This window comes from Erithacus rubecula, assembly GCF_903797595.1.
Source record: "Erithacus rubecula genome assembly, chromosome: 8".
In the NCBI taxonomy this organism is placed as follows: domain Eukaryota; kingdom Metazoa; phylum Chordata; class Aves; order Passeriformes; family Muscicapidae; genus Erithacus; species Erithacus rubecula.
In genome coordinates, this window is record NC_136659.1 from 35,847,766 (window position 1) to 35,862,790 (window position 15,025).

General features: G+C 50.9%; 1 protein-coding gene across 1 annotated transcript; it reads right to left on the reverse strand.

Moving 5' to 3' along the window:
- Positions 1-626: 626 nt before the first annotated feature.
- Positions 627-11,869, reverse strand: ARL5A (ARF like GTPase 5A). The gene is made up of 7 exons (XM_079310679.1): positions 11,569-11,869; positions 9,776-9,836; positions 7,563-7,710; positions 5,017-5,100; positions 3,204-3,355; positions 1,328-2,537; positions 627-1,274 (listed from the first exon to the last, which is right to left on the reverse strand). The coding sequence occupies exons 1-6, from the start codon at positions 11,612-11,614 to the stop codon at positions 2,489-2,491; spliced, it is 540 nt and encodes a 179-aa protein (XP_079166805.1). The 5' UTR covers positions 11,615-11,869; the 3' UTR covers positions 627-1,274; positions 1,328-2,488.
- Positions 11,870-15,025: the final 3,156 nt, after the last annotated feature.

A 15,025-nucleotide genomic window follows, 5' to 3' on the forward strand; every position in this document is an offset into this window, starting at 1 on the left:
TGGAATTGATCACAGAGTCTGGAAATGATCACAGCCATTACTCCAGCTGAGTCTGGAATTGTCACCTCTGCTGCCAAACCCCACCATCCCCACAGACTGAAAATCAGCATTTAAACCCCCCAAACACCACAGTGTGTCAGGAGACATCAGCCACCACTGAATTCTGGCTGCAACTGCCCTCCAAAGTACCAAAGCCAGAGAGCTCCCAGTGAGCCATGGCCTGTTTGCAGTCAGGTCAGCTCTGGGTTGTTCAGTGACCAACACACAAAAACAATTGAATTTTTGCATTTTAAACCTCAGGGCACAGCAAACCCTGCCTGGCAGCCAGGCCTGGGGTGTGCCAGGCCCTGCTGGGCTGGGGGAAAGCAAGGCAAGGTGAACCTCAGAGGCCACAGGGAGGGAAGGAGCAGAAGCAGCTGAAGTGATGTGTGAACACAGAGGATGTGCCTGCACCACAGCTCACACCTGCAGCACCTGGCAGAGCTCCTGCAAATGCACAGCCAGCAGCAGAAACCCCAGCACTGCTCCACAGCAACAGCAACAACTTCTCTGACCAAGCAAGCCCCAGCTCACCCAACCTGTGTGGATCCAGCCCAGGGGAGACATAAGACTCAAAAACCAAACACTTGGGTTTAGAAGCAAGTCTGCTTTTTTTTTTTTTAGACTAGAAAATGTACAATTCCATTTCATATGCAAGTGTGCACAGAGCTCGTTGCTTGTAGATACTGTCAGAGAAACTGAGAGTCTTTGCATTAAATTGTTAATTCTTCAAACATTGATACATTTTGCAATACACCAGTTAAATACCAAGATCTATGTGCATGCACTAGAGATATATGCATGTACACCTTAATGTTTAACAAAGACAGCAGATCCCCCAGCTAGGGAGCATTGGAGATACCAAAAATAGATTAAAAAGTTAAATTCTTTACCTGCCTTTGTTAAATACAGACTTTGAGATTGCCTCCCCTCCTTTCCCCAGGATTCCTGTGCTCCCAGGGAGGCAGGTGGGCAGGAAGGCAGGAGCTGACCAGATTATTCCAGAACCAAAGAGAAGCACCTTAAAAAGTTCAAACTAAGCTTTAAAATGTCTTTAAAACACCTTTTCCATCCTTATCAGACATGGGGGCTGAGAAAGGGAAGAACATTTTAAACACAGATTTGTTTCATTTTGCTGAACTCCCAAAGCATCTCCCACAGAAGAGCCTGACACTTCCAAGCATCCACTGCCTTGCCAAGGGCCTGGAGCCCCTGAAGTGGGAGCTGTGACCCTTCTGCCACCCCAGCAGGGCTGCAGCAGGGAAAGGTGATCCCAGTGCTCTCCCACTGCCTGGGGACATGCAAGGGAGCTCTGCTTTCAACAGGTTCTGCCCTGGAACTCCTGCTGCAGCTTTTTCAAGTAGTGTCATCTGCTTTGTCCCCATCCAGTGCCCTCCACTGCATATTGATCCATCTGCACATTTCAATATCTGCACATTTTATGGAGCAAAGAGAGTTTTTCTTGTGAAAAACACTTCATTAGGGTCTGACTTGTACAGTTACAGTGACACTTTCAAATATACTGTGTGCCTCTTCTTTGGTTAAGAAAAAAAAAGATGCTTTTCCCTTTTTGATAGCTAAAGGTATTTCTGCCAGACCTGAATCAACCAGCAGAGCAGAGGAGGAGAGCAGTGGGCAGGACCTGCAGCATCACCCAATCCAGCAATGACCACAACAAAAGAGGAAAATCCATTTCATTTGAAACTCTTTGGCAAAGTTGTTCTGTTTGCCAACCCTGGAATTTGAAGCTCCATCTGTGTACTTCAATGCATTCCAGCCTCTTCCCTAATCAAAAAATCATGTGGAAAAAAGAAGCAATGGGCTGCAGAGAGAGTTTGCTGCTGAGGCTGTGGAGAGCCATGGTGTGATTGATGTGGGGACAGAGGGATGGGGCTGTGTCACAGACCAGCACTACTGCCAACACACTGATCCAGGCTGACACTGCTCTGAGCAGATTGCAATTAACCTAGGACTGAGGTATAAATATACACAAATATGTACAGTACACATACAGGAAACTTCTGCATTTCTAACATGGGCAGCCTCAGGAACACTGCAGAGTCCATGCCTAGGCCAGTGATTCGCTGATTTACTGCAACAATGAAGCCAACACTTCCACTAGAGAGGGCTACAATGGCATCAGAAAACTGGCAATTGAAAGCTCCTTCCTCTGGCTCCATCCTCCCCACGCCCCAGGCTGGACTGTTCCGAGGGGCAGCTTGAAAAGAAGGTTGGTCACAGCTTTGAAGGTGAGCTCTGAGGAACCTGAGGCAAGCTGGAGCTCCTGTGCCTGCTCCCAGTTCTGTCCCTGTGTGTGTGTGTGTGTGTGTGTGTGCAGCTATGTAGAAAATACAGTTGCCATCAGTTCAGTATAAATACATCCACCCCACCAATGTGCCACTGGAACAGCTCTGCTGCAGCAATGTCTGTGCAAAGAGGTCATTAAAGATCATCTGATCTTCAGGCGGGACATCATCCACTCCAGTCCTTGGCACAGCCTGGGGACAGCAGAGACAATGGTCAGGGAATGCAGGCACTCCCCAGGTAACCCCACTGCAGCAGGTTACATTCTTCCCAACAACTCTACATCAATCATTTCTGGAAATTCTTCACCCCCTGCATGCCATTTCCTACATCTTATTGTATCATCTGTGGTGATGAGAATTCAAATCTCAAATTTAAATTCAAATTCTAGTTCAAGTTCAAATCTCTCATCAAGGCATGAAGTTCTCTCTAATTAGGATTATTCTTAAGAAACCAGATTTCAGTTTGCCCCCACCCCATCCTCATTAAGCCCAAATTAAATCAAGTCTTATCTCTGGGAGGTGACACTGTGGGTTTGATGTAGAAGTTGATGTTCTGAGTCCAAAAATCTTGCAAGTGCCAAGATTCTGAAGCAGTGAGGGGCTGGCAGAGGTGGCCAGAGCAGCTGTGGCTGTCCCTGGATCCCTGGCAGGGTCAAGGCCAGCCTGGAGCAGCCTGGGACAGTGGGAGTGTCCCTGCCATGGCAGGGCTGGGATGGGATGACTTTAAAGCCTTTCCAACCCAACCCACTCTGGATTTCTGTCACTGTGATGGACAGGGGAGGAATGTGTGTTAAACCCAAACAGCACAATAAAACCCCCAGAGTGACTCTAGAGCCCCTGGACACAAATCCCTCTTACCCCTCTCCAGTGAGAGCACAGCAGGCCTGAATGTGCCACTGGTGATCCTTAATTGAAGTCAGCTTCAGGAACTGGGAGATCTCAGCTACTGTCATGCACTCCTTGACATCCTGCTTGTTGGCAAAGATCAGCAATCCTGCTTTCTTCAGGTCCTGGGGAGAGAGGAGAGGAGAGGAGAGGAGGCAATGACAGAGCAGCCCTTGGAGGCAAAGGCTGGGACACAGCAAACCTCCAGGACAAAGTGCTGCAGGCTGGCAGAACTGCAGCAAATCCTCTGATCCAGCACAACCAAACAGCAATTCCTGCCATGGGTGAGGAGTAAAAAACTCAGAAAATTTTGCTGCTCTCCACAAGGATCAGAGCCCTGTGCACCCCTGGACCTGAGCAGCACTGACCATTTGGGAACAGGGACTCCAGGGATAAGCTTACTTTACCTCAAATTGCTTGGAATTGCATCAGGGCAGGGTGAATTATTGAAAATCTTTCCCTTGGAAAGCAAAAAAGGTGTTCCAGGAAGCCTGAGCTGCCTATCAGTCACACTCCTGTTTACAAGCAGCAAAATTAATTCCCATTTAATCAACTGCTCCAGAAAATTGCTGGAACTGAGCTGGACAACTCAATTTGGCCTTAACAACAACTCCATGGAAGCAGTTAGAAGAAAAATATTTTCAAGGAGCAAAGAAGAGCGATTTTAAATCAATATTTGACTTTCATGGCTGCTCTCTCCCAACGTCACAGGCACAGGAGAGGCAGCCTGGGAACATCCTGCTGCCCAACAAAGGGCACATTCATTGCCAGGTGGCTCCCAAATCCACATTCTACCTGGAATTCCTGATTTTCCCTGGGGCAAAAGCAGCTCCTGAACAACTCCATCTTCCTTCAGAGGTCAGGAGATAGAAGATGCAGGTTTTTAGAACAGCAGCTCTGAAATCCTAATCCTGGACAGCAGCACTGAACCCCACCCCAGTGCCACATTTAACACTCCACAGCCTGAGCTGCTCTACTAGAATTGACTTTATTAAATTAAACATGAAAATTCAAAAATAAAAACTTTTAAACTTGAAAGATCCTATGCAAAGCCCTTGTTTTTCCTCAAAGGAAATCCATAGGCAGGCTGTGCCCTTGCTGCAGGCTCCCAGACTGTGGCTATAAGTTAAATATAGATGGAATATTTTAGGCTATAATGCCATCATTTTTATGCACATTTTTTTATTCTGACACTTAAATTTGGAAGCTTGGTGTCAGCTCACACACCCTGATCCAGTTTGCATTCAGGTCATGCCACAGGTGCTGCCTGGCTTTTACCTCAGCCCAGCTCAGGTTTAGACCTGACCCAGGGCTCAGGTTTAAGGAGGGTCTTTACAATTCAGCAATTTCCACTCTGGAATTCCAAACACCCACAGAGCAGAGGCTGCTACAGCCAAGGGCTAAAGTTCCTTCAGTTTTACAGCTGGGTGCTCTAACACACATTGTAAAGCTTGTAAAACCTCAGGCAAACATGAAGATATCAAAAATAATGATTAAATTATGGCAGGAAACCATGGGGTTTAAAAGGCTCTCATTCAGATATGAACATGGATTGAAGTATAAAACCCACAGATCCTAACTGCTGTTTCACTGGTGCACCCTGACAGGTTATTCTGTAATTTAGTATTAATTAACAGCTTCACTGGGAGCTCCACAGGAGACACTGCAGAGGAACAAGGCAGTTCAGGGTGTACATCTGCTTCCCTTGGTGTGTATCAGCCAGATAATTCAAATAAACATTAAAATAAATATGAAAATAAACATTAAAGACACGGGGTGCACTCACCTCATGTGCTAACATTTTATACAGCTCTTCTTTAGTCACAGAAATTCTCTCTCTGTCTGTGCTGTCCACCACAACTATCACAAACTGCAAAAAGGGAGAGTTATGAGGCAGAGAAACTCCTGCTGTTCCCAGTGCCAGCCCATAATCCAGGTGGATTCTCAGCCCCATCCCTGCAGCCCCAGCAATCCCACAGCCTGGCTCATTCACAGCTTCTGCTGTGCTCTGGGTACAAAGGCAGCTCTGCCACAACTTTTCACTTTCTGTTCTCCATTTTGCAGTGAAAAATTCATATTGAAAGCAGGGAAATTCTCTGTAATCCCAAATCTGGTTTTGTTCTTTGCTTAGTGTAGCTGAGGCACCACACAGATCCCTCAAAATAATTTGTTGCAGCCTTTAAAACAAAGTGCATCAGCTTTCTTTGCCTAGGTCAAGAACTAACATGCAAATAGGTATTCAAAAATTCCTGAAGCTCCAAACCCCAAGAAGACACTCCCAGCTTCATTTAGGCTGGAAAAGAAGTTTAAGGAATCCCAGCACCTTATAGAGATGAACTGGAGAACAGAGGTAATTATTGTGATAATTGTATTTAACCATACAAAATGTAATTGATATTATATAAATAATTGTACTTAAATTGTATGTGAAAACACATAGGAAACCTTGATTTAAAGATATAAAAATAATGACTTTATGAAGTTGTGTGCATACACATATTTATGTATTTTCTCATATACATGTGTGTGTATTGCAACTGCACCTCTAAAGAGCTCTGAAAAGCATTATTTTTATGAAGGTGTGTGCTTGACACAATTTATATATGTATACATATATAGAGATACTTTACAGATATGTATGTTTGTGTACTGCAACTGCACCTCTGAAGAGCTCTGAAAATCATTATTGTTATGAAGTTGTGTGACACAATTTATATATACACAGATATATTTTATAGACATGTATGTTTGTGTACTGCAAGTGCACCTCTGAAGAGCTCTGGCTCTTGGGGGAGGTGGCAGGAGTTTGTGAGACAGAGCTGCCAAGGTTTTGGAGGAAATCTCTGGGGCTGTCAGGTGGGTTTTGGAGGAGCCAGCACAGAGAGGAGCAGGGGACAGCAGGGGATGTGCTGCCCCAGAGGGTGCCAGAGGAGCCCCAGGGGTTCAGCAATGCCCAGCAGGAGCCCAGCAATGCACAGCAATGCCCAGCAATGCCCAGCAATGCCCAGCAATGCCCAGCAATGCCCAGCAGGAGCCCAGCAATGTCCAGCAATGCCCAGCAATGCCCAGCAGGAGCCCAGCAATGCCCAGCAGGAGCCCAGCAATGCCCAGCAATGCCCAGCAATGCCCAGCAGGAGCACAGCAGGAGCCCAGCAATGCCCAGCAATGCCCAGCAATGCCCAGCAGGAGCCCAGCAATGCCCAGCAATGCCCAGCAATGCCCAGCAATGCCCAGCAATGCCCAGCAGGAGCCCAGCAATGCCCAGCAATGCCCAGCAATGCCCAGCAATGCCCAGCAATGCCCAGCAGGAGCCCAGCAATGCCCAGCAATGCCCAGCAATGCCCAGCAATGCCCAGCAATGCCCAGCAGGAGCCCAGCAATGCCCAGCAATGCCCAGCAATGCCCAGCAATGCCCAGCAGGAGCACAGCAATGCCCAGCAATGCCCAGCAATGCCCAGCAATGCCCAGCAATGCCCAGCAGGAGCCCAGCAATGCCCAGCAATGCCCAGCAATGCCCAGCAGGAGCCTAGCAGGGAGCACAGCAATGCCCAGCAGGGAGCACAGCAATGCCCAGCAATGCCCAGCAGGAGCCTAGCAGGGAGCACAGCAATGCCCAGCAGGGAGCACAGCAATGCCCAGCAATGCCCAGCAATGCCCAGCAATGCCCAGCAATGCACAGCAATGCCCAGCAATGCCCAGCAATGCCCAGCAGGAGCCCAGCAATGCCCAGCAGGATCCCAGCAGGAGCACAGCAGGGAGCCCCAGGATCCCAGCAGGAGCCCCAGGATCCCAGCAGGAGCCCCAGGATCCCAGCAGGAGCCCAGCAGGAGCACAGCAGGAGCCCCAGGATCCCAGCAGGAGCCCCAGGATCCCAGCAGGAGCCCAGCAGGAGCACAGCAGGAGCCCCAGGATCCCAGCAGGAGCCCAGCAGGAGCCCCAGGATCCCAGCAGGAGCCCAGCAGGAGCACAGCAGGAGCCCCAGGATCCCAGCAGGAGCCCAGCAGGGAGCCCAGCAGGAGCCCCAGGATCCCAGCAGGAGCCCAGCAATGCCCAGCAGGATCCCAGCAGGATCCCAGCAGGAGCCCAGCAGGGAGCCCAGCAGGGAGCCCAGCAGGGAGCCCAGCAGGATCCCAGCAGGAGCCCAGCAGGGAGCCCAGCAGGGAGCCCAGCAGGAGCCCCAGGATCCCAGCAGGAGCCCAGCAGGATCCCAGCAGGAGCCCAGCAGGAGCCCAGCAGGAGCCCCAGGATCCCAGCAGGAGCCCCAGGATCCCAGCAGGAGCCCCAGGATCCCAGCAGGAGCCCCAGGATCCCAGCAGGATCCCAGGATCTCACCTCGGTGTTGGTGTAGTAGGTGTTCCAGGAGGAGCGCAGGGACTCCTGCCCCCCGATGTCCCACATCAGGAAGCGCGTGTTGTTCACCACGATCTCCTCCACGTTGCTGCCGATGGTGGGAGAGGTGTGAACCACCTCGTTCATGGAGCTGCAGGGAACACACAAAGTGACCATCAAGCTACAGCTGAGGGGGATTCCCAGGGAAAGAACCCCAGCAAACACTCCCTGGGCAGCCAAGACAAGGTTGGATGGTGGAAGGTGCAGAAATGTAAATAAAAACAGCAATAAAAAGGACTCGGTGAACTATGTAATAATCAAATTACAGAGCTGAGAGAGCACTCGTGAACTAATGTGTTATAATTAATTCAATCATGGAGCTGACAGAATTGTTGCTGCAGAAGCTTTTGGGAACACTCAGCTCTTCTTTCTCCAGGCCCATTTTGGCTCACATGGACAGAGCAGTTGTTTTGCTTCAAGAATGTGGTTAAGCCACAAGATTTCCAAGGTTTCAGAAAAACAACAACTCATCCTCCAGCTCCACCAGAAACACTTCACCCACCCCATACTGCTCTGCTTCCAGGGCAGGCCACTAAAACCAGATTTTCTTCACAATGCTTTATGTCCTAACTTCCTCCTCTTCTCCCCTCAGCACAGTCCAATCCACAACTTTCTGGAGAAAAATACAGCCATTAAATATTTCAAATATATTGTTTAGAGATACTGAGTGTGACTTTGTCACTAGGAACAACAGTTTGACATCAAACAGCCAAATGTGTGCTCTGGATTCTTCTAAAGTTCAGACTATTTAAACTCTAACAGGCAAAAAATTTAACAGTTGCTCCAAGGCAAACCATCTGTGTTCAAAAGAACTTAATTATTTTTTCTTCTGATCATCTTGATACAGCTTTTCATTTTGTATGAACCTTTTTGAAGTTCCAGCAGAGCTTTTAGTTACAGCGACAGCAATTTGAGACTTGCAATGGTGCTGGAATATTTCCTGAAGAGGACACAGAGAGCCAAGGAGATAAAGGGATGGTGTAGTGTTCTGAAAAGCAATCCCAGTTACCCAGTGCAAGGAGAGCTGAGCATGAGAATGGGAGAAAAGGAAGTGTCTGCAAGAGGAAAAATGGGATCTGCAAAGATGGGGTAGGGTCAGGAGGAGAGCTGGGAAAGTCCTGTAGAATTAAAGTGGGTACAAAGGAAAAGGAGACACACAGAAATCTGTATGAGAGGGAAAAGAAAACACTGAAACTGCAGAAATGAGGGGAAGTACTGAGAGACATTTGTGGAGGAAGTGGATTAAAAGCACCAAGGATGGTCCTTGCCTGCAGCAGTTCCCAGTCTTAAGAAACAGCCTTAATTCTGTTTGTGCTTTGTAACATCTGTGACTCCCTCTGTAAATCACCTTCACCCTTCTACTCTCCCTGCAGTGTGGCAGGGCACAAGCAGCCAGAAAAGTTTTGGGAAAAGCAAAGCAGGTCAGAATGTGGCCAATTTGGAACATGGGGCTGGAGCAGCAAGGCCACATCATTTACCAGGAATGATTTCTGACTCAGGAACACTCCTCAGTGCCACAGCACTGCACGTGGGAAAGGGCCAATCTGTCCCCAGCACAAACAGACCTTGAGCTGCCTGTGCCACCCAGCAGCCTCTGAGCCTGTGGACAAATTGGTGTCCTCTTATCAAGCTGCAGCTGAAGAGTGAGATATGGAGCACACTGAGTTCCATGTAAGCCAGGAGCAAGGTGAATGCAAGGCAAACACAAATCAGTGCTGCTGCTGAAGGCAGAAGGGGCAGGGCACCACGGAGATGCTGTCTTTGTGCTGTATCAGCCTTCCTCCTCCATGCCATCCCACAAACAGCACCAAATTCACCTCAGCACTGGACACAAGGCACAGGCACAGCTGCTTTGCACTCACAGGATGATCTGCCTGCTCCTCAAATCCCTGACGTGGCTCAGTTTTGCAACAGTGTCCCGTGGGCAGCACCCACTACAATCACATTTTATGGGGCTGGCAAAGAGCCGAGGCTGTGACAGCAGTACCAGCAGGTGATGTGACCCAAAACCCTCTGAACAAACCCTCATTCCTCCAGCAGGCACAGCAAACTTGCCAAAATCCTCTCCAAACCACCCACTGCCACCCAGAAAGCTCGCAGCAAAAACCACCCAGGGCCACTAGCACACCTGGCAATGTCCCACAGCTCCTACTTACAATTGGTACAGAATGGTCGTTTTCCCTGCATTGTCCAGGCCCACAATGATCACTTTGTGCTCTGCAATGGAAACAGCACTGGTTAAGTCACAGCTGCTGGGTTTGGATCAAGGTTAGTGCCACGTTTGCCACTGGTTTCCTGAGCCAACAGTGCCCAGCTCCAGGTGCCGTGGCCAGGTGTGTTTGTGTGGGCAGGTGCTGCTCTGGCAACTGCTCCCCCTCCACAGGAGCCATTCCTGAGAGATTTCAGAGGGATGTGTTCCATCTGTGACTGCCAGTGGCACGCTGAGATGCTCTCCCAAGCTCCTGCAGGGGTCTGCAGCCTGTATCAAACTCCATCCCCCCAGCCACAACAGCTCTCAACACCACTTTCCCTTCATCCAGACAGAATCTTGCTGTCTTTGCACAGAGCAGGTAAAACACCAACCAGGCTGGTTTGCAGTGGGATCCCTGTGCCCCCAGTGCCCTCCCTTCCTCCTGGGGAACAGCTGTGCCCTCCAACATTTCACATTTCCAGCATTTCACATTCACCCACTTTGTTCTTGGACAAGTCACCAGGTGCTTCACAACCCAACTCTGATATTTTGGAGCTCAGTGCCCCAATCAATTCTTGCTTCCCTTCAGCACCTCCTCTCCTGTGCACCACAGTAGTGACTGGGAACTCTACAGCTGGTGGTGTCAAGCACATCCAAATTTATGATTTCCACTTTGGGTGAGCACTGCCAGCTCTCAGCTGTGTTACACAACTTTCACTTGCACAACCAAGCAGGGCCAGTCAAGTAAAAATTTGGTGAGAAGGGGGTTTCTCCCCTTCTTCCTTGTGTTCCTCAAGGGCAACAAAAAAGCCATTAAAAACATGCCCAAACTTCAGACCTGCCAGCAAACTACACTCACACTGCTTTATCCCAGAGGAGGAGGAGACAGGGGTCAGGTAAGTGGGGGTTTCTTGGGTTTGATTTTATCAATATTGTGTGGTTTTGCAGAGCTGTCTTTTCTGCCATCCAGTACAAATTCCAGCTTTAATAACTTTGCATAACTGCACAATATTGTAAAAGTGTCTGCTTGCCTGACCCCACACAACTAGGAACTTTTGTTTCAGGTGGGATCCTGGCAGCATATTGGATGTTAGGAAATCAGTTGGAACAGAAGGTCTGAGGTGGGGCTGGATGCTACAAGACAAAAATATTTTGTTGTATTTGCACTATGTGTTAAAGGGGGACATAACTGGAACATTCAACGAGAAGGTGTGAGAGTACCGAGGTTCACTCAAAATCGAATTCCAAGGACTTTAGAAACGTGCAAAGAGCATCAGCAGGTGTTTTGTAGTTAGTTACAACTCTCATGAACACACTACTGTAAGGAGACAAGGGTTAAAAATCCCAGAATCACAGGTTGGAAGAGAAATTTAGGATCATCCAGTGCCACCCCCCTGCCATGGGCAGGGACACCTTCCACTGTCCCAACCTGGCCTGGGACACTTCCAGGGATCCAGGGCAGCCACAACTGAAGCTATAAATAACATTTACTCCATGAACCAGCCAGATATCGAGGTTTGCCACTTAAAGCCACACTCTGCCGGCGGCAGGACGAAGCCGCCGCCACCCGCGCCACGGCCGCGCTCCTCGGGCACACGTTAATAATTTAATAGGCGAACGCCAGGAAACGAGCATTCCAGTAATTGAAATAAGGGGGGAAAGAAAAGGTTAAAGCCCCGACTTCCAGGAGTCCGTGAGGCCGTCCCGGAGCGGGTGTGGGTCCCTCCCGGACCGCCCCCGGTCCCCCCCGGGCCTCACCCTGGTGGTTGAAGAGCCTCCATATCCTGGTGAAGAGGATCCCCATCCTCGGCCGGGCGCTGCGGGCCTCGCCGGCCGCGGCTCTGCGGGGCCGCGGGCGCTCAGGGCCCGGCGCAGCGCCCCGAGTGCCGGCTGGGGCCGCGCCGGGGCCGCTGCCGCTCGGACATGGCCGCGGGGCCGGGCCGGGGCTGGGGATGGCGGTGCGGAGCGGGGCGGGAGCGGGAGCGGGGCGGCAGCAGCGGCGGCCGAGCGGAGCAGCCGCGGCCGCCTCACGGACGGGCCGGGCCGGGCCGGGCGCGCTGCGCTGACGCGCGGGGGCGGCACCGCGGCCGCCATTACACGGCACCGCCTCAGCGCTCCGGGCCCCGCAGAGCCGCCGGGGTGCGGTGTGAGGGGACCCTGAGAGACACCGGTGTGAGGGGGCCCCGAGAGACACCGAGAGCTGCGGTGTGAGGGGGCCCCGAGAGACACCGAGAGCTGCGGTGTGAGGGAGCCATGGGAGACACCGAGAGCTGCGGTGTGAGGGAGCCATGGGAGACACCGAGAGCTGCGGTGTGAGGGAGCCATGGGAGACACCGAGAGCTGCGGTGTGAGGGAGCCATGGGAGACACCGAGAGCTGCGGTGTGAGGGAGCCCTGAGCCCCACAGAGACACCGGGGGCTGCGGTGTGAGGGAGCCATGGGAGACACCGAGAGCTGCGGTGTGAGGGAGCCATGGGAGACACCGAGAGCTGCGGTGTGAGGGAGCCATGGGAGACACCGAGAGCTGCGGTGTGAGGGAGCCATGGGAGACACCGAGAGCTGCGGTGTGAGGGGACCCCGAGAGACACCCGAGAGCTGCGGTGTGAGGGAGCCATGGGAGACACCGAGAGCTGCGGTGTGAGGGAGCCATGGGAGACACCGGGGGCTGCGGTGTGAGGGACTCCTCATTACCGTGTGAGGGGCCCCGTCCCGTCCCTGCTCACCCTTCCCCGCCATGGGCGCCTCCCGCATCACAGCTGCTCCCGAGCCGTGCCCGGGCCTCGCCGCCCTCACACCGAGACATTTGTCCCCGATACCGCATCAAAATCACCCCATCCCTTCACGGTTAAACTGTTCTCCTGCCCTGTCCCTCCATCCCTTGTCCCCAGTCCCTCTCCAGCTCTCCTGGAGCCCCTTCAGGCCCTGCAAGGGCTCTGAGCTCTCTCTGGAGCCTTCCCTTCTCCAGATGAGCACCCCCAGCCCTGCCGCAGTTTATAAACCGCGTTCACTTTGCCCTACTAAAACTTGGTGCTCTGAGGAAAACTTGGGAATAACTCAGGTGAAGTTGCTCCCCAGTAGCTGGGGGTGAGTTTGCATAAGGGCACTTTCGGCACTGAAATCTGCCCAGAGCCTTCTCTAAGATAAATTTCTCTGTCCAAACCCTCCCCTGAGTTTAAATCCTCAGGGATTTGAATATCCCAGGCAATAATTAGGTTGTGCACAGACAAGACATGGGGGATTTGTCCTGTCCCTGACACATAATTCCTTCCCCTGACACTTTCTGCTGTGCCAGGGTGCTCCAGCCTGGCCTGGGACACTTCAGGGATGGGACATGAAATATCTTTTTCTTATTCCAGAGGTTTTTCATCTTTCCTTCAAGCATCTTTTATTCCCACAGCAGTTTCTGGCGTTTAATTTTCCCTGCTGGTCCGGAACCAAAGCACAAGGCCAGAGTAATCTCCAGTTTTCTGTGTCCACAGACATTTGTGTTTCCTGTTGTTCTGGAGGAGAGTTTATGGCCCTGAAGAGTTGTAGAGAAATATCCTGGTAATCCACTGTGCCGGTCCCTCCTGGTATCAGCTGCGGGTTCTGGGGCTCCTCCGGTGTGAAACATTCCACAAGTTCAGCATCCAGCCTGCCATGGCATTAATTATTCATTAGCTGTCAATTATCCCCCTTTCTGCCGGTCCTCGGCTTGGAATTTCAGAAGCACTCCCGGTTCTTTTCTGTTCTCAGCTCTCCTGGACTGTGGGAGAGCTACCAAAGTTCAATTAAACCATTTATTCTGATTATTTTAATAAAAAATCTCTGAGGTTTCCTTCCCCCGTGTCATTTGGGTTTTTTTCCTATGGCAGCCCGGTTGAACCTGGATCGTAGTGAAGGATTTCACCACGGAAATTCTGTGCAGAAAGAAACCCAACCAGGGAGAATATGGAATGGCTTAGGTTGGAAAAGGCCTCTGGGATATTTGAGTTCAGTCATTCCCCCAGCACTGCCCCATGTCCCTTTGAAATCCCTGCAGGGATGGGATTTCCACCTTTTCCATGAAGGAATTTTTCCCTAATATCCACCCTGGGGCTGTTCCCTCTCCTCCTGTCCCTGTCCCTGTTCCCAGATCCCAAATCCCCCCGGCTGTGCCCTCCTGGCAGGGAATTCCAGAGAGGGAAAAGATCCCTCGGGATCCTCCTTTGCTGCAGCCTGAGCCCCTTCCCATTTCCCTCAGGAATTCTCCATCCTTTCCCATTTCCCTCAGGAATTCTCCATCCTTTCCCATTTCCCTCAGGGATTCTCCATCCTTTCCCATTTCCCTCAGGAATTCTCCATCCTTTCCCATTTCCCTCAGGAATTCTCCATCCTTTCCCATTTCCCTCAGGAATTCTCCATCCCTTCCCATTCCCCTCAGGAATTCTCCATCCTTTCCCATTTCCCTCGGGAATTCTCCAGCCTCTTCCCTTAGTACACAGTTTAAGCAGCTCAAGGAATTTTGACCCCTAGGATCATATGAAAACACACAAAAGGGTTTTTTAAATCTATAAATTATATTTATTTGAAAACCCTTCTGGTTTCCATTAACAGCTCAGCTGAAAACTCAGGTGTTGAGCTCTGATTTTGAACACACAGCCAAGAAAATCCCGTCAGACAGAATGTGAGGAGCTTTAGATCTGCCTGCGGGGTGCAGCTCACCTGGCCAAGGTGCTCCTGTCCCTCCAGGGCAGGGTTTGGGTGCTCTCAGCATCTCTGGCATGTTGCTGGTTCCTGATCCTCATTTTTGGAGCTCCCTGCCCAAGGCAGCATCTTCCAGGGCTTTCAGTTTTGCAGTGAGTGGCTGGAGGTGGCACTCAGGGCTCTGGGCTGGTCACAGGGTGGGGATCACTCACAGCTGGACTCATGGCCTGGGAGGTCTTTTCCACTTTTACCATCTGTGAGAAACTATTAATTACCTTTTAATGATCCAGTGCTTAATCCCTCCCATCGTTGTGCCCCCTGTTGCTGCCCAGGAACCAGTTCTGACCGAGTTGGAGATCCCAGCTCCAGCCCCCTGAGCATTCCCCACATTCCTCCAAAGGAGCAGTTGGCTGCAAGTCCCTCCTTCCCTGCTGGATCAGCAGGAATTAGCTGTATTTTGGTACTTCTGGGTCACAGCTATTTAAGCTCGTTACAAAAATAAACATCATTTATTTCGCAGAGCAGATTCATCTCCTTCTTCAGAACCTCAT

Bases quoted from the DNA above. Each gene is read 5' to 3' on its own strand.
- ARL5A (XM_079310679.1), bottom strand. From the start codon at position 11,614: ATGGGGATCCTCTTCACCAGGATATGGAGGCTCTTCAACCACCAGG. The intron at 3,356-5,016 runs GTGAGTGCACCC...CTCTCTCCCCAG, and splicing joins ATAAAATGTTAGCACATGAG to GACCTGAAGAAAGCAGGATT. The intron at 2,538-3,203 runs GTAAGAGGGATT...TGCTGTCCCCAG, and splicing joins TGTGCTCTCACTGGAGAGGG to GCTGTGCCAAGGACTGGAGT.